At 56.1% G+C, this 17,500-nt stretch overlaps 5 protein-coding genes across 5 annotated transcripts in view; 3 read left to right on the plus strand and 2 right to left on the minus strand.

Moving 5' to 3' along the window:
* Positions 1-3,039, minus strand: part of PTSG_12105 (glycerol-3-phosphate dehydrogenase) — a 6,591-nt gene extending 3,552 nt beyond the window's left edge. The window contains exons 1-10 of the mRNA XM_004994806.1: positions 2,730-3,039; positions 2,327-2,390; positions 2,130-2,156; positions 1,856-1,936; positions 1,617-1,660; positions 1,321-1,418; positions 973-1,154; positions 663-745; positions 339-420; positions 1-137 (exon numbers count right to left, since the gene is read on the minus strand). The exon at positions 1-137 is cut by the window's left edge and continues 14 nt beyond it. Of these exons, the coding sequence (XP_004994863.1) occupies positions 1-137; positions 339-420; positions 663-745; positions 973-1,154; positions 1,321-1,418; positions 1,617-1,660; positions 1,856-1,936; positions 2,130-2,156; positions 2,327-2,390; positions 2,730-2,876 (945 nt within the window). The 5' untranslated portion in view covers positions 2,877-3,039. The remainder of the gene's footprint in view (positions 138-338; positions 421-662; positions 746-972; positions 1,155-1,320; positions 1,419-1,616; positions 1,661-1,855; positions 1,937-2,129; positions 2,157-2,326; positions 2,391-2,729) is intronic.
* Positions 3,040-3,108: 69 nt separating this feature from the next.
* On the plus strand, positions 3,109-10,619 carry PTSG_03969 (uncharacterized protein). Its single transcript, XM_004994807.1, has 21 exons — positions 3,109-3,135; positions 3,276-3,362; positions 3,552-3,668; positions 3,924-3,998; positions 4,211-4,702; positions 4,902-5,204; positions 5,401-5,602; positions 5,798-6,097; positions 6,275-6,375; positions 6,679-6,807; positions 6,983-7,208; positions 7,525-7,664; positions 7,798-7,870; positions 8,113-8,208; positions 8,377-8,447; positions 8,602-8,672; positions 8,838-8,889; positions 9,059-9,215; positions 9,494-9,730; positions 9,935-10,093; positions 10,197-10,619. The coding sequence occupies exons 2-21, from the start codon at positions 3,282-3,284 to the stop codon at positions 10,253-10,255; spliced, it is 3,141 nt and encodes a 1,046-aa protein (XP_004994864.1). The 5' UTR covers positions 3,109-3,135; positions 3,276-3,281; the 3' UTR covers positions 10,256-10,619.
* A 215-nt stretch (positions 10,620-10,834) lies between these two features.
* On the minus strand, positions 10,835-13,040 carry PTSG_03970 (uncharacterized protein; the record flags this gene model as incomplete). The annotated part of the gene is made up of 3 exons (XM_004994808.1): positions 10,835-11,599; positions 11,836-12,175; positions 12,403-13,040. 3 exons carry the CDS (start codon positions 13,038-13,040, stop codon positions 10,835-10,837), a joined length of 1,743 nt encoding a protein of 580 aa, XP_004994865.1.
* A 329-nt stretch (positions 13,041-13,369) lies between these two features.
* Positions 13,370-17,023, plus strand: PTSG_03971 (uncharacterized protein). Its single transcript, XM_004994809.1, has 9 exons — positions 13,370-13,830; positions 13,987-14,105; positions 14,336-14,388; positions 14,543-14,626; positions 14,793-14,981; positions 15,139-15,303; positions 15,574-15,768; positions 16,041-16,156; positions 16,349-17,023. Exons 1-9 carry the CDS (start codon positions 13,406-13,408, stop codon positions 16,974-16,976), a joined length of 1,974 nt encoding a protein of 657 aa, XP_004994866.1. The 5' UTR covers positions 13,370-13,405; the 3' UTR covers positions 16,977-17,023.
* Positions 17,024-17,273: 250 nt separating this feature from the next.
* The window catches only part of PTSG_03972 (major facilitator superfamily transporter domain-containing protein 1), a 4,470-nt gene continuing 4,243 nt past the window's right edge, over positions 17,274-17,500 (plus strand). The window contains exons 1-2 of the mRNA XM_004994810.1: positions 17,274-17,343; positions 17,487-17,500. The exon at positions 17,487-17,500 is cut by the window's right edge and continues 51 nt beyond it. Coding sequence (XP_004994867.1) covers positions 17,324-17,343; positions 17,487-17,500 — 34 coding nt within the window. The 5' untranslated portion in view covers positions 17,274-17,323. The remainder of the gene's footprint in view (positions 17,344-17,486) is intronic.

The following is a 17,500-nucleotide window of genomic DNA, read 5'->3' on the forward strand; positions in this document are numbered from 1 at the left end:
GCTTGGGAGGACGACGTGGATGCCCTGACTCGGCACCACAACATCGTCCTGCTTTGGGTTGTCCATCTTCAACACCTCGTCCGTAAAGCAGCCGGTCGCGTTGATGACGCACTTGGCGTGCACCGTTGCCTCTTCCCCTGCAGCGTGGCGTGACGTGGCGTGTGTGTGTGTGTGTGTGTGTGTGTGTGTGTGTGTGTGTGTGTGTGTGTGTGTGTGTTTGGTCATGACGGTTGCTCAAATTTTCTCACCTCTCATGCACGACTCAACAGGCTAGCCACCATGCATAACACCTCCCCTCCCCGGCCAAATCCATCATCATCCCTACGCCCCCATCCAACCTGTGAGCTCGTCACGGACGCGGGCGCCAATAATCCTGTCCGGAACATCCTCTCCGACCCGTTGCTTCACCAGCTCAACGACCTGCGAAGGGGAGGGAGAGACAAGGGCGCGCGTGAGTTGGCGTTGCATGGACACGTAGATGAGCATGTTTATGTGTTCGTATGTGTATCTGAGTGTGTACATGTGCGTACGTGTGCGTACGTGTGTGTATTGTATGTGTGTGCGTATTTGTGTGTGTGTATTGTTGTGTGTGTGTGTGTATGTGTTGACGCGTGGTGAGCGCTACAGTGTTTGGTCATCCATCATTGACATCCATCACTCACGCCGGCGTGGTTCAGCACGGTTGCGCCCTCCTTGGCCGCAGTCAGCGCCACGGCGAGTCCCATTGCGGCGTCATCGTGTTGTCCTGATGTCACGCGCGCGCACGAAAGGAGGATGGGTGAGCGGCACATGCCGTGCATGCTCAACACAACACAACACACACGCAAACGAACGTTTCACAAGAGCCTCCATCCCCCTCTTCACACACACACACGCACACACACACACACGCACACACACACTATACACACGCGCGCACACACACACACACGCACACACGCACACACGCACACATGCCCAGCACTCCCTCACCGTCGTGGTAGACAATTGCGCCACGGAGACTGGCGGTGTTGAGCTGTGGAAATGCGGCCATGGCAGCGTCCCTGCCCAGCATGTAGCAGCCACTCACGCCCTTGTCCTCCTTCTTCTTGGACAGCCACGCAATAAAGTCGTACATCTTCAGGCCGGCGTACATGTATGGCAGCTCCCACCACCTACAACGTTGGCGACAGTTGTGTTGTGTGTTGTCGTGGAAAGCGGGGGCGAGCAGGAGGTTGGTTGGTGTGAATGAGCTGTGCATACGCTGGATGGCTTGAGCTACATGTGACTTCAACCACAAGAATCACACCACCACCATCCACCACCATCACGGCTGCGGACCTGTAGATTGGGACGAGGATGGGCAGCTCGCGTGCGACGTGCGGTGCAATGCGCAGAAGCGTCTCCCGCTCACGCAGCGCCTCTTGCACCATGTTGTACTGTGCACGGATACATGCACAGAAGCGTGTGTGTGGGGGGGTGTGTGTGTGTGTGCAGACGGTTGTGTGCGTGATTGTGTGCGTATGTATGTGTGAGTGAAGTTATTGTGAGTTGTGAGGGCGGGGGAGGGGTACACAGTGGCCTCCTCGAACGTAGTTAATGCATGCATGCACGCGCCTGAGAAACTATTGCCCCACCTGTTCCATATCCAATTGCATGATTGCCTTCTCCAGGTAACGGACTGCACCGGAGGCAGAATGGAAGGCGAGCCCATGCTGCATGAGCACGTGCACAGGTACACATGGATGCGCAAGCCAGTCGCACAAACACAAACACACACGTATATACACACACACGTATACACACACACACACACGTATACACACGCACGCACACAAACACACACACACACACACACACACACAGAGCGACTGACCGCCGCCGTGGATGAGCTTGGTGCTGCGGCTGCTGGTGCCGGAGCAGAAGTCGTCCCGCTCAACAAGTGCAACCCGAAGCCCTGGTGACGCAGCGCGCGGTATGGAGACACACAACCACGCGTGCATGCAAACAAAAACAAACAACCACGGAATGAGCGCAGCACACCACACACGCACACACACACACACGCACACACACACTCACACAAGTAGATTGAGCTGGCAACCGTTCATATATCAGTGTGCATGTGTCATTGCGCACAGCACCCGCACCTCGAGATGCCGCATCCAAAGCAACGCCTGGATGAACATTGCGTAGCACAATCACACAGACACACGGAACAAAGGGGAGAATGTGAGAATGTGGTCAGCGTGCATGTGAGCATATGTGCGTGCTTGTGTTCATGTGTGTGCGTGGGCGGGCATGTGTGCTCATGGGCACGTGCAGTTCCGGATGCTTGCAGACTCACCGCTACCGGTGGCACCGCCTCCAATCACAAGGATGTCGTACTCCTGGGACTGGAGATCCTCCCACTACGTACAAGTGTTTGTTCATGTGTGTGAGTGAGAGTGTGAGAGTGTGTGTGAGAGTGTGAGACAGAGAGAGAGAGAGAGAGAGAGAGAGAGAGAGAGAGACAGAGAGAGACACACACACAGAGATAGACAGAGATAGAGAAAGGAAGAGGGGATGTGCGTGTCTGAATCAGACAATTTGGGCCCGACAGCGTGGCAGTGATGACAACATCGTGCAAAGCAGAACACGAGCGCTGGCATGGCAGTTGGTGCTTGCTCGCAGCTGCACCACACTGCCCCCCTTCCCCCTTTGGTATCCTTGTTGCAGAGACGCGCACGCACGCAGGCACACGTGCGCACCTGCTTCTTGCGTGAGGGCAGGTTCAGGGGCGATCCCGGCGGGGTGACGGTTGCGGGCGGTGGTGCGCGTGTTGCGGCCATCGTCCCAAACACAGCTGCGCCAGCAGCCGTGGCAACCGCAGCGATTGCACGCAAGCGGCCAGCCATCGTTCACTCGCTTACTCGCTCACTTGCCCGCTTGCAGGGTGTTGATGTCTGCACTGCTTGTGGTTCCTGATCTTGTGTGCACGAGTGCAGCAAGGGCAAAAACGCGACGACAGTTGCCCGAGTTGCAGTGAGATGTGAATGCTGCTGCTGCTGTTGCTGCGGTGTTGCTTTTGTTTTTGTTCCTTGGGCGGTTTCCGGCTGGAATTGTATTGGGAATCATGGAGAATTATCCGCAACCCTGATCGCGCCAAAGCCATCAGTCAGTCAGTGAGAGACACAAGTCCGAGCAAACGTGCTGTGGTGCTGTGTGGTGTGTGATGTGGTGGGTCTGCCTCTGGTTCTGTCTGCCTCACCATGTTGGCTTATGCATGTTGTGTGTGTGTGTATGTGGGTCGACAGGCAGCCATGGCGGACATCCGGGCCTTCTTTTCACAAAAGCCAAAGAAGAAGGGCGGCAAGAAGAAGCAGCCAGAGGTCATCGATGTGGTGAGGCAGAACATGCACGCATGTGTGTTTGTGTGTGTGTGTGTGTTTGTGTATGTGTCTATGTGTGTGTGTGTGTGTGTCTATGTGTGTGAGTGTGCCTCTGCAGCATGAGTTCCCTTCTGCTGTGCCTGCCCCGTTTTCACACACCCTTGTGCCTGCCTGCCTGTACTGCACTGCCACACCCGCTAGGACTCTGATGATGGAGACTTTGTCGACTCCAAGACGGAAATCAGTGCTCGCGACTTTTTCAGCCAGCGCCCAGCATCGAAGCGCGCAAAGAAAGGCAAAGACAAGCCCACAGCCAAGGTGCCTGCCAGTCTTGCGCATGCGTGATGTGCCGCACCTCATGCTCAGTCCCAAACCATGCTGAGAGCAGCCCAAGTGGCACCCGTGTCGATGCCCGCTGCCACACTGCTTATCGCTGGTACTCACTCACTCACTCAACAATGTACCCCTCTCTTACTCATATCTACCCTTGGCCGACCTCCTTTACCTTCTTGATTTGCTTGCTGCATTTCTTGCTGTTGCTGCTGCTGCTGCTGCTGTTGTATTTGTTGCCAGGCTCAGCGCTCCATGATTATCGAGGATGATGACGAGGACGAAGTTGTTGCGGTTCCCGACGACAATGACGATGACGTATGCAACTCTGACACACACACACACTTGACGCTGCCCCTTGCTTGCCCTTGCTCGCTCCTGTACGCTGGGGCTTGACCAGGTCACCACTTGCTCACTACTGTCACACGCACACACACTCTCTCACGCACTCGCTCACACATCCACACACACTCTCACTCACACACACACACACACTCACACACACACACACACACACGTCGCTCACACAGATTGATGAGGCTGAAGCGCTGGCGGTGCTGATGGGTGACGACGACGACAACGGTGGCGGTGATGATGATGATGACGCGATTGGGAACGGAAGCGGGAGTGGCGACGAGAAGGGAGCGAAGCAGACGAAGAAGAGCAAGCAGGACGAGAAGACTGTCAAGAAGGAGAACAAGTCTGCGACGGCATCGCCAGTCAAAACACGGCGTTCACCCCGCAAGAAGGCAGCGGCAGCGGCAGCGGCGAAACCAAAACGAGAGGTGATTGAGGACGACGACAGCAGCGGTGATGGTGGCCATGACAGCACCAACAAGGCGGTGCAGGGTGGCCCGAGCAAGACCAGCCCCAAGAAGAGCAAGGGGAGCACGCGGGAGAAGGGGCGAGCATCGGTCGACACGAAGACAAAGGCGACACCAAAGACAGCGCCACCACGCGCCGTCATTGAAGACGACGACGACGACGACGATGATGATGATGGCGGATTCGTTCCAGCAGCGGTACGTGCGTGCGCGTGTGATGTGTGTGTGTTTGTGTCCGTTGAACTCATCTCGTGCTTGCAGTGGCGCTTTGGCAGCGTTCGTGCCACCATCATTCCTCACACACACACACACACACACACACACACACACACACACACACACACACACACACACACACACACACAAACACACAAACACACACACGCACCGCCTGCAGCTGAAGAAGAAAAAGGCCAAGACGACGTCGCCCAAGAAATCAGCAACGAGCACATCCAAGACAGCAGCCACATCAGCATCATCAGCATCATCATCAGCATCAGCAGCATCAGCATCGGCGGGTGGTGGCAGCACGGAGACGACACCGAAGAAAGGGTCCAACTTCTGGGCGTACAAGCAGCGCATGCAGAATCTCGCGCCGCCAAACCTCGGCCAGAAGCCGCTGCCATCTGGGGCGCAGAACTGCCTTGGCGGCCTCAAGTTTGTCCTCACGGGCGTTCTCGACTCCATCGAACGCGATACGGTCCGCGCTTGCTTTGTGTGTGTGTGTGTGTGTCTGTGTGTCTATGTGTCTGTGTGCGTTCATGTGCGTGTTCATGCGTTGCATTATTATCAACACGATTGTGCACGCTGCATTTCCACATTCGCAAACCAGCAGATTCATCATGACGTCACGCTGCCACCAACAACCCACCTCACATTCACCACCACGCCTGCAGGCTGAGCGGCTGATCAAGGACCACGGCGGCGCTGTGCAGAAGAGCGTGAGCGGGCGGGTCAACTACATTGTTGCCGGAATTGAACCGGGCCCCTCCAAGATGAAGAAGGCCGAGGAGTTGAAGTTGAACGTCATTGACGAGGACGGTCTGTTTGACCTGATTCGCACACTGCCCGAGAAGCCATTTGACGACATCACCACAGGTGCGGTCACATGACTTTGTGTGCCTGTGTGTGTCTATGTGTGTGGTGCCATTGTGTTCGCTGTCCAGAACCAGCCGCAGTGCCAGTGCCAATGTGCTTGTTCCCACTGCTGTCGGCTTACATGCGCTAACACTTCTCACACACCCACGCACACGTGCGCATACACCTGCCTTGCACCCCTCCCTCCCCGTCCAGGTGGCAAGAAGGGCGGCAAGAAGGCGACAGCAACCAAGAAATCAGCAACAACATCAGCAGCACTCAAAGCTTCATCATCATCGTCATCGTCAGCGGCAGGAGCGAAGCGTGCAACCGCTACAGCGTCATCGCCACCACCGCAATCGGCCGTTGGAGACTTGTGGACGGTCAAGTACGCCCCGAAGAGCATGGAGAAGATTGTGGGTCAGTCAGGCGCGCGCAGCAACGCCAAGAAGCTCAAGGCCTGGCTCGAATCCTGGCACCAGCACCTGCCCCGCAAGAACAACAAACCAACAAAGAGTGGGTTTGGGATCGTGCACGTGCTGTGTGCGTATGTGTTTGTGTGTTTGTGTGTGCGTGTGTTGCGTGTGTGCGTTCTTGTGTGTGTACATCGTTGAGTGAGGCAGAGCGCGCGCGTTTGTTGTCTGCGTCCGTCACGTCGCAATCACTCACAAGCTTGCATGTGTACGTGTGCAGACGACACTGGGTTTGACAAGCGGTGTGCGCTGCTGGTTGGTCCGCCGGGCATTGGCAAGACGACGACCGCAAAGCTCGTCTGTGAGGCGTGCGGTTACGAGGTGCGTGGCCGGCGCATGCGGCGTGGGGTTGTTTGATTGTGGCTGATGCAGACTGACTGGCCACATTTGCTTGTCTGCTGCACATTCACGCACCCATTCACACTCACACACTCACACTCACACTCACACTCACACGCACACCCATTCACTCACACTCACACTCACACCCATTCACACTCACACCCATTCACACACTCACACTCACACTCACACTCACACTCACACTCACACTCACACTCACACTCACACTCACACTCACACTCACACTCACACTCACACACGCACACGCACACGCACATGCAGCCGATTGAGCTGAATGCGAGCGATGCGCGGAGTAAGAAGTTGCTTGAGGCGCAAATCGGGCCCCTCACCCGCAACTGCACCATGACGCAATTCTACGGCACCGCAACGAAGCCCCGTGCAACCAAAGTGGTGCGCTGACAATCATGAATGAGTGTGCGTGGGGCCCATGTTTGTTCAAGGTGAATATGAGTTGCCATTCCCGCAATCACCACCACGGACACGACCATAATCGCCGCCACCACCACTGCCCACTCATCTTCAACCACCACCGCCACCACACTGCGTCGATTGCACTCGCGTTCAGGCTGTGATCTTCGATGAGGTTGACGGGATGGCGGGCAACGAGGACCGGGGCGGCGTTGGCGAGATTATGAAGCTCATCAAGACAACCAAGATGCCGATTATCTGCATTGCAAACGACGTGCCGCAGAAGCTGCGCCGACTGCGTGATGTCTCGTTCCACCTCCCCTTCCGCAAACTGCAGACGAAACAGATTCGCTCGGCCATGATGTCCGTCGCCTTCAAAGAAGGTGCCGCACATGCACACGCACATGCACACACACACACACACACACACACACACACACACACACACACACACACACACACACACACACCAGCGCATGCACGCGGTTCATGGGTGCTTAGATGGTAGTGGGCGTCATGGTGTCGTTTGTTGTAGTTAGTGGTGGTGGTGCTGCTGCTGTCATGGCTGGTGCTGTTGCAGATGAATGGGCTGTCCCATGTAACCACCCACGTTCACACACGCACGCACACACACACACGCACACACACACACACCTTGCACCTCTCTCCTTCCGTCTGTGCGTTCACTGCCGTGTGCAGGGCTGTCGCTCAATCCGATTGTGCTGGATCGCATCATTGAGGGGGCAAACGGAGACATTCGCCAGATTCTCAACAACATGTACATGTGGAGCAGAGACAACGCAAACTTTGTTGAGCGCCAGGACATTATCGACCGCGACGTGCGTGTGTCACATTGGTGCTGGTGTGTGTGTGTGTGTGTGTGTGTGTGCGTGTGTGTCGTGTGGTGGGTGAGATGAAGCGTCGTGGGCTTTTAACATTTGCGCTCACGCATGCAACGTTTGGAAATGGCAGATCAAGAACGCGACCAAGTACACGAAGAAGACGCCCTGGGATTGCCTTCCTCTCTTCTTCCGCGCCGCGCAGCGTAAGCACCAGCCATGGCAACACCGCACCAGCAGAAACTCCAATCTTCACGCACGCACGCGCAAACATAATCGCGCACACAGAGCACAGTGTACACAGGTCCTCTCTCACACCCCTTGCGCACAACAATGCTCACCTGACACCAATGCCACCACCTCCCCCCCCCCGCGTCCAATACGACCACCATCACCACGACCAACACCCCCTCCCTCCTCTCCCTCCTTGTGCGGTGCCGTGCGCCAGGACCGCGCGGGTATGAGCTGCAGGAGGCGTTTTTCCAGGACTACTCGGCAATGCCGCTCTTCATGCAGGAGAACTACCTCCGCTGCGCCCCACACGGTACCCCCAAGCAATGCCCCGTACACACGCACGCACATACAACACAGACACATAACACACACACCCATACACAGACACACACGCACACACGCACACACATACACAAGCACGCACGCACGCCCTGGCTCACGTGTGCTGCTGTACTTGACGCTTTTATGCTTTTCAAAGGCAAATCCGGACCTGTGGATGTCCTTTCCACCATCGCCGACGCCGCTGACGCAATCTCGGAAGCCGAACTCGTCAGTCAACACATCTCTATGCACACATACACACACATGTGCATTCGTGTTTGTGCTTCCACAAGTGGATTCGCCACGCCCTGTGTCGTCCTCACACACGGCTCCACCCCTCATGTCTTGGCTTTGGTGTGCACCTGTTGCTGCCGCCGTTCAGGTTGGCAACTTTATGATGGCCAACTCTGCATTTAGCGCCCTCCCCGTCTACGGATACATGTCCTGCATCAGGTGTGTGCATATGTATGAGTGGATGCAAGAGCGCGTGTGTTGTTCTTGTCCCCATGCCATAACTTTGTGAGAGTTGTTCTCCCTTCCTCACCCCCCTTATCCGCACCTTCCATCATCCGCCACGCCGGCTCTATCCCTCCCCCCTTCTTCCTACACTCCGTCAAGGCCCGGGTTCATCATGCGTGGAAGCCTTCACGGGCGCATCGAATTCAGCTCGGTAAGCCCGCGATACACATGCACATGCGTTCACAGTGATGGATGTGACTGCCGTTGAAAGGGATGGGTTGTGGATGTCGTCGTTGTGTTCGTGCTTCATGTGCATAAGCACCCCTAAGTTATGTGCTCACCACATGATTCGTGTTGATGACGTGTTTGCCTTCTGGCAGTGGTTCGGCAACAACAGCAAGCGCACAAAATCACGACGTCAGTGCAGTGAGCTCCAGCAACACATGCGCAAAGACATTTCGGCAGACACCACAGACATGCGCCTCTCCTACGTGCCGTACCTTCGCGCGCAGATTATGCAGCCCCTCATCGAACAAGGTTCGCTGCTACTGCTGCTGCTGTTGATGCGTGCGTGTGTGTGTGTGTGTGTGTGTGTGTGTGTGTGTGTGTGTGTGTGTGTGTGTGTGTGTGTGTGTGTGTGTGTGTGTGTGTGTGTGTGTGTTTGTGGTAGTCTGCCATTACGGGCGCTCTCGCTTGTTCACCTTTTCCGCCTCTCCTTCATTCACCACCACACCATGCACTCACTTCCCCCCTCCCCCTCTATCTGCATTCCCACCAACACCACATCACGCTTCCCACCGCCTGCACCGCCTCAGGCGCTGACGGAGCAAAGGATGCCGTGGCGGTGATGAACGCGTACAACCTGACGCGCGCGGACTGGGACTCCTTGCACGAGCTGAGCCAGCTCTCGGGCCTGCCCGACCCCACGAAACGCCTTGACACGAAGACCAAGACGGCGTTCACGCGCGCGTACAACAGCAGCGCGCACATGCTGCCGTATGCAGAGGAGGCCGCATCGAAGCGGAAGAAGAAGCAGAAGGCACCCGACACAGGTCAGCCTGGAGAGGAGGAAGGGTGGGGGGTTGTTGAACGAGAAAAAACAAGGACTGTGTGCGTGTTTACTTTGCTGTGTGTGTGTGTGTCTTGTATGTGTGTGTTGTGCGTGAATGCGCGTGTGTGATTCGCTGTTCTGGTATGAATGTTCCTTCGTCTTGCATTGCCTCACGCGTGGCTGCGTTGTGCCGGCGGGTGTGCAGAGGAGATGTTCAAGATGGAGGAGGACGAGGGCGGCAGCAATGATGGCGACGAGGATGACGAGGATGACGAGGATGTGTCTGGTGACGCCATGATCAAGCAGAAGAAGAAGCGCGGTGGCGGTGGCGGAAAGGCTGCTGCTGCATCAAAGAAACGATCAGGTGTGTATGTGTGTGTGTGTGTGTGTGTGTGTGTGGCTACCTTCACCCCTCTCACCAACGCCGCTGTTCTGCCACAACATCACACCTCGCGCGCTCTCTGCAGGTGCAAAGAAGAAGACTGCCAGCAAGGGCGCGAGCAAGAAGAAAGCAAAGCGTGGATGAACCCATTCACAAGCATCCGTTTTAGCTTTTGAGTCGATGTGCCTATGTGTGAGAGCCCATGTGTTTATGTATGCATTCGTGTCTGTGTGTGCGCGCGCTTGTGTGTTTATTGTGTGTGTGTTTATTGTGTGTTTGTTTGTTTGTGTGTGTGTGTTTATTTGTGTGTGTGTGTGTGTTTATTTGTGTGTGTGTGTGTGTGTGTGTGTGTGTGTGTGTGTGTGTGTGTGTGTGTGCATTGCCTTTCCTCTCCCTCTCCCTCCCTCTTGCTCTGTTGGTGAGCATCGCTTAGTGTTGTTTGTCCCCGTAAAATGTAATTGCAAAGGCTGAGCAATGCATCATGAATGCAACAAGAACGAAAACAGAACGGAAACGCAAGTGGAACCGGAACAACACGACATCCACACAGAGAGGTCCACCAACTACCTCACTCCTTGATCCTCCTCACAACACAACTCTGCTCATTTTCATGAGTGTCTGGCCACAGCACACACACACACACACACACACACACACACACACACACACACACACACACACACACACACACACACACACACACACACACACACACACACACAATCACGCGTTGTCTCCGGCGCCTTGCAGTAGCGCCTCCATAGCGTCAACAGCAACCGGCCGCGATGAAGATGATGACGATGACAACGGTGGTGGCGGCTGCATGAAGTCGTGCTCACTCGCATCGCCCACCGTCACCTGCGCTGCTGTTGATGCCGGCCGGTGTTGAGCCTGCCGACCACGCATGTCTCTCTCGTCCCCATCCGCATCGTCATCATCATCATCGTCGTCGTCATCGTCGTCGTCTGGCTCGTCCACGAGAGGAGCAATCTCGCTCCCGTTCTCCTGAGAAGATGATGTGTTTGTCTGTGCAGTGCCGTCACCACCCTGCCCATCATCATCATCATCGCCCTCCACCACCTCAGCCACCTCCACAACCTCCACAACGCCGCGCTCGTCCCGTGCTGTTGCGGTCTCCTTGCCAGCGTCTGTGAGCTGAATGCGGCGCTGCAAGAAGTCCGCGTCCAACAACAAATCGTCGTCATCGTCGTCGATGTTGCTGTTGTTGGTGTCAGCAAACACGTCGTCGTGATGCAACCCTGGCTGTTCAGGGTGGTTGGGTGCGGCGCTGATGTCATGTCCAAACATGGGCGCCTTGGGCACGTCTCCCTCGCTCGCGTGTGTCCGCGCCACGGCGCCTGCGTGCTGTGGGCTGGTGGTTGTTGATGGCGTTCGGGACGCAGGGTTGGAGGCGCGCTGGCGCCCACGCTGCAGCATCAATCGCTCCGAGTACGACAGGTTGCTCTCAAATCGAATGTCAAGGTTGAGCTGCAGTGTGCGTGTGTGATGTGTGTGTGTGTGTGTGTGCGATTGAGTGTGTGAATGCGATATGATAGTGTGATTGTGTGTGTGTGAATGATTTGAGCATATGAGTGGGTTTATGCCGTCTTTCGTGAGCAGCAGCGTGCATGCAAACATGTGCGCATACGTGCGTGTGAGGAATCAGGTGAAACAAAACAGAGCACAGCACAATCAACGCCGCACTCCACAAGCGGCAAGCGCACCTTCTTTGGGGACAGGTCCTGCCCAGCTGTTCCCGTCTGCACATCCGTGGATGCCATATCCGAGCCAACAACCGCTGCTGCTGGATTCCACGACTTGGCTGCAGACACTCCCTTCGCATCACCACTTCTTCCATTCCCGCCATCACCATCGCCATCGCCGTTCCGCCACGCCTTGAGTGCCTCTGCGAACGCTTTGCTGCTCTCCTGCTCATCAAAGGCCGGGCCATCCAGCAGCCGTCCACCGCCCTCCACCGGCAGTGGCGGGTAGTCTGGGTCCACATCGTCCCCGCCAACACCACTTGATGCGGTCGTCGTCGTGCCATGCGTGTCCATCGCTTCCCTGTGTATGTGTGTTTGTGTGTGTGTTTGTGTGTGTGTGTGTGAATGTGTGTGCGGCAGAAGGGTGGGGTTGGACTGTGCGGCTTGCAAGAAACCCGCCACCTTGACGCACTCAATCCAAATGCATTTCACACACACGCACGCACAAGCATGCGCACGTAAGCGCACATTGCCCTTCCCCCACCCACCCAACACACACATACACACGCCACGACCACCATCACGTACGCTGTTTGCTGCCGCCATGCATCAATATGGCCTGCGCTGCCGCGCTGCTGGTGTTGCTGTGTTGCCGCCATGGATGCGGAGGGGGAGGCATCCTCGGATGCAGTGCCGGACCGGGAGTCGCGCTTGAAGCGGCGCTGGCGCAGGCTCTGCACACCAGACTGCACCGGTGCTGATGTTTCTCTCGCAGAGTCTGCCCTCGCGTCCAGGACAAGGTCTAAGTCTGTGTGCTGTTGCGTTCCGCCTGTGGCGCTGCGTGTGGATGCAGCAGAGCCTACAGCTCCGGGCGGTTGCGGCATGCGCCGCCTGCCAGTGTTTTCTTTACCGGTTTGGACCCCAGCTGCCGACGAAGCTGAGTATTTGGGAGGCGGTCGCGGCAGCTGTTTCGAGCCACCACTGCCGGCGCCATGGCGTCGTGCGCGGTGCTTGCGGCGGTCCTGTGCCTTCTCAATGACGGCGTTGGCATGCCCCGAAATCTTGGACCGCCGCCCAGACTTCCACGTGTATCCTCCTTTTGCATCGCGCTCCTCCTTTTGTTTACGCAAGGACGAGCGCAGCTCCTGTAGCCGCTGCTCCATGCGGTCATTCTCCAGCGCAAGCCGCTCTGCTTGCGACTGCAGCCTGATATCGGTGAAGGCCATGGTGTGAGGTGTGTGTGTGGGTGAGGTGTGAGTGAGTGTGTGAGTGAGTGTGCGTGTGAGAGAGAGAGAGAGTGTGTGTGTGTGTGTGTGTGTGTCTGGGACTTCTGAACGGTGGCGTCAAGAACAACAAACACAACTGCAGGGTGAGAAGGCAACGTGCAAAGGTTCGCACACGTGTACAAACATGAGTACGCACATACGCACACGCACACGCACACGCACACGCACACGCACGCAAGGTTGGCTGGCTTACTGCTGTGAGCGCTTCTTGGACATGGGGCTCGTTGGTGTTCGTGCTGTTGCTGGTTGTTGGTTGTCTTTCGTGTTGGCAACAAAAGTGGTGGAGACTGAAATCAGTGTCGGATATGAAGCGCAACAGCCAAACACAAACGAACAAACGAACAGCGATGAGCACTCGAAGGGCGCAAGCGAGGGCGCTTGTGGAGCAGGCGATTGCCGCTGCCGCTGCTGCTGCTGACAGTGGCGTGGGTGGCAGTGGGAAGGGTGGGATGGATACGGAGACAAAGGCGGCTCTGTATGCACAGCTGGCCAAGTTTGACGACACGAGTGATGAGGAAGAAGCGGTGGCCGTGCTCAACCAGATCGCGGCCGTCTTGGCGGCACTGCAACAGACGCCACAACCCCAACCCAAGCAGCGTGACAGCGACGACGAGGACAGCGACGACGACGGCGACGAAGAGAAGAAGGAAGAGGAGACGGCTGCACAAGGCACGGGCTCGAGGTCGTCCGGCCAAGCTCAGATCCCCAGAGAGCAGGGCCAAAAGCATAGGTGCGTGTGCGTGCGGTGAAGGGAAGGTGGAGTGTGGAGTTGGTGACCACACTCTTGCCAAGCTACATCAATCATTCCTTCCGTTCACGTGCGCAGTGCTGGTGGACCGTGTGCTTTTGCTCACCACCGAACCTTGGCTTGTTGGCTCACACACAGCGGCCGGTACGAGCATGTGAGGCAGTTGATGAAGGATGAACCTGAAGTGTTTGCATGGGCGAAGGATTTGGCTGCCCAACTCATGCGCAACAACTACGTTATCTTGCCCAACGTCCTCGGTGCGTGCATATGTAGACGTGTGTGTGTGTGTGTGTGCGAATGTTTTGTGTGTGCGTATGTGTGTGTGTGTGCGTGTGCCAATGTTTCGTGTGTGTGTGTGTGTGTGCGTGTGCGCGCGCCAATGTTTTGTGTGTGTGTGTCGACTTATTTGTGTGTGTATGCCTGCCCTGCTCGTGTTTGGACTCCTGTTGACACCCTTGCGTTCGCACTGCACTGCTCATGGTCGCAGGGCCTGAGATGGCTGCCAGGCTTGCAACAGAAGTGAAAACTGCGCATGGAGCGGTTCGTGTGCGTGCGTTCGCATGCCTGTGTTAGCACATGTACGTGTGTCTGTATATGTGTGCGTGCGTGTAGTGGGCGGATGGACATGTCCGTTAGCGTACGCCGTTTGCCGTTTGCCAGTCGCTAACCGCTGCTTCCGTTGTACTCAACGCAGGGTCGGCTGAGCTCTGGTATGCTCGGTGGCGGGCGGACCGGTGCAAACACCAAATACATCCTCTCCGCTGTTCGCGGCGATAAGGTACGCAGATATGGCTCATGCACCTGTCTGTCTTGTCCGTGTGTCTGTCTGTGTCTGTGTTGTCTGTGTTGTCTGTGTGTGTTTGTGTGTGTCTGTGTGTTTGTGTTTACAACAGCGCTGCTTATGGTGAACACTTGCACGTTTACTATCACGTCACCACCATTAGGTTGGCTGGTTCGACGAAGACCCGTGCCATGACACGACGCAGCGTGACGAGCTACCCATTGCCGATTCCATCAACGACAACGACAGCGATGACGAGAATGAAGGCGACAGTGGTGCTGGTAGCGGTGTTCAGTGTTGGCGTGGCACGGCGCTTAAGACGTTCTCCCGCAAGATGAACACCATCGTACAGGTGTGTGTGTGTGTGTGTGTGTCTGTGTGTCTGTGTCTGTGTGTCATCCTTGCCTGTTCGTTCGCTGAGCAATTCTATCTCGGCACCGCCCGTCTTCCCCTCCTCCTCCATCTCACCACGTGCTGTCCCCTCTTTGCGATTGCTGCATGCACTGCAGTTGATTGCATCACTTGTGCCAGAGTTGAAGACTCTTGAATCACGCTCCAAGGCCATGGTCACGTGCTACCCGGGCAACGGCGCGCGCTACATCAAGCACTGCGACAACCCGCACCGCAACGGCAGGAAGCTCACCGTTCTCTACTACCTCAACGATGGCTGGAAGGTGGGGGTGGGGTTCATAGGCTGTAGAATTGCCTGTGGAGTGTGATACACAACACACATTCGCTTTGCTGTAGCGTGGTTGCGCGCACACTCGTCACAATGGCATTCATGCTGTAGCGTGGTTGCGCGCACACTCGTCACGATGGCATTCATGCTGTAGCGTGGTTGCGCGCACACTCGTCACGATGGCATTCATGCTGTAGCGTGGTTGCGCGCACACTCGTCACGATGGCATTCATGCATACTATCTCTTCCTGGTGGGGAATCACAGCAAGGCGACGGCGGTGAGCTGCGTGTGTACGCGCAGTCCAAGGAGGAAGCCACACACGATGACAAACCAGCCAGCAGTCGTGATGATGGTGATGGTGACGGTGGTGGTGATCTTGATGATAAAGTGCTGGTGGATATTCCTCCTCGATTGGACACAATGGTGATCTTCTTCTCAGACAAGCGCGTCCCACACGAAGTGCGTTGCCCATCGTGTGTTTGCTTGTTTGTTTGTGTGTGTGTGTGTGTGTGTGTGTGTGTGTGTCTGTGTCTGTGTTTGTTTGTGTGTGTCTGTCTGTCTGTGTGTCTGTGTCTGTCTGTCTGTCTGTCTGTCGTGTTTGCAATGCCGCTTGGCTGTCGCTTTCTGCCTGCCTCTCTTTTTCCGTGTGTCTGCACAACGTTGACAGCATGTACCCATTCCCTTTGTGCCGCATGCAACGCAACCGTGCACTCGTTTTGATGGCGGGGAAGGTGCTGCCGACGTCCAAGCCGCGCTATGCTGTCACCCACTGGTTCTACGACTTGGAGGAGAAGCAAATGGCTGAGCAGCAGCAGCAGCAGCAGCAAGGCAATACGGCAAACGGAAGGTGAGCGGGAACAATCGGATGCATGGGTGTGCCATCATCATGCAGCCTACTGACACATGTACTCTAACACTCAAGCATTCCCGCATTCCTCGCCCATAGCTAGTCCTCACCCATTTCACAACGCTGTGTGTGTGTGTGTGTGTGTGTGTGTGTGTGTGTGTGTGTGTGTGTGTGTGTGTGTGTGTGTGATAGGAGCGACATTGCGATTGAGGAGGAGCGGTTGCGGCGGGAAATTGAACGGTTTCAGGCGAAGCACGGGGCATCGGCACACGTCCTGCCGACGCAGCAGCGGGGGGCACAGGGCGATGGGGAGGCAGGAGGGGTACACGAGCGAGCTGATGGACGGAAAGAGGGGAAGGAGCAACAGAAGGAGGAGGAGGAGGAGGAGGAGGAGGAGGACAGGCGACGACGGCAACAACAACAACAACAACAACAACAACAGCAACAACTTAAACAACAACAACAACAACAACAACAACTTAAACAACAACAACAACTTAAACAACAACAACAACAACAACTTAAACAACAACAACAACAGCAGCAGCAGCAGCAGTTGACGTACACATTGAGGGTTGACGAGGAAGCCAACACGCAGTCGATTGTGGTGGCGCCGGCAACCAACAATGATGGCACGTGGCGAGCAGCGGACTTTGATGTGGAGATTGAGGACGATCAAGTGGAGGTGACGCACACACCAACAACAGCCTGTCTCACCATTGCGTTGCCCAAGACCATTGACCCCGACTCGGATCTGCACCGTGTGCGCTGGCTCAAGCGAGCACACCACCTCCACATCACCTTACACACGCGCACATAACTTATCCTTGCTGGTGCATTATCGGCACGCCCAAGTAAACGACCTGCTGTTGTCTTCCTTGTTTGTGTGTGACAGAAAGAGGGGGCGGGGCGCGAGAGCAAGACAGAGGCGTACAGAGTGTCAGACAGACCATGTGTGTGCGTGGCGTAGAGAGTGACACACACACACACACACACACACACACACACACACACACACACACACACACACACACACACACACACACACACACACACACACACACACACACACACACACACACACACACACACACACACACACACAGCCAGCGTTTTGAATTTCGCGGCACCCACGACAACAACAAACAACAACGCCAACCAACCACCATGCTGGAGGCCAACACGCTGTGCGTCGTCCTGCGTGTGCATGTGCTCGTGTGAAGATGCTACGATCGTGCGTGTGCGTGTGTGTGCGGTGGCAATGTAGTGTGCATGGCAATGTGGCTCACACGGTTGTCTTTGCGTTTGCGTCTCCTTTTCGCGGCTGCAGGGGGTACAGGTTGC

This window comes from Salpingoeca rosetta (genome assembly GCF_000188695.1).
Source record: "Salpingoeca rosetta unplaced genomic scaffold supercont1.9, whole genome shotgun sequence".
Taxonomy (NCBI): Eukaryota; class Choanoflagellata; order Craspedida; family Salpingoecidae; genus Salpingoeca; species Salpingoeca rosetta.

Bases quoted from the DNA above. Each gene is read 5' to 3' on its own strand.
- PTSG_03969 (XM_004994807.1), top strand. From the start codon at position 3,282: ATGGCGGACATCCGGGCCTTCTTTTCACAAAAGCCAAAGAAGAAGGGC. The intron at 8,209-8,376 runs GTACCCCCAAGC...TGCTTTTCAAAG, and splicing joins CCTCCGCTGCGCCCCACACG to GCAAATCCGGACCTGTGGAT. The intron at 9,216-9,493 runs GTTCGCTGCTAC...GCACCGCCTCAG, and splicing joins GCAGCCCCTCATCGAACAAG to GCGCTGACGGAGCAAAGGAT.
- PTSG_03971 (XM_004994809.1), top strand. From the start codon at position 13,406: ATGAAGCGCAACAGCCAAACACAAACGAACAAACGAACAGCGATGAGC. The intron at 15,769-16,040 runs GTGCGTTGCCCA...ATGGCGGGGAAG, and splicing joins ACAAGCGCGTCCCACACGAA to GTGCTGCCGACGTCCAAGCC. The intron at 16,157-16,348 runs GTGAGCGGGAAC...TGTGTGTGATAG, and splicing joins GGCAATACGGCAAACGGAAG to GAGCGACATTGCGATTGAGG.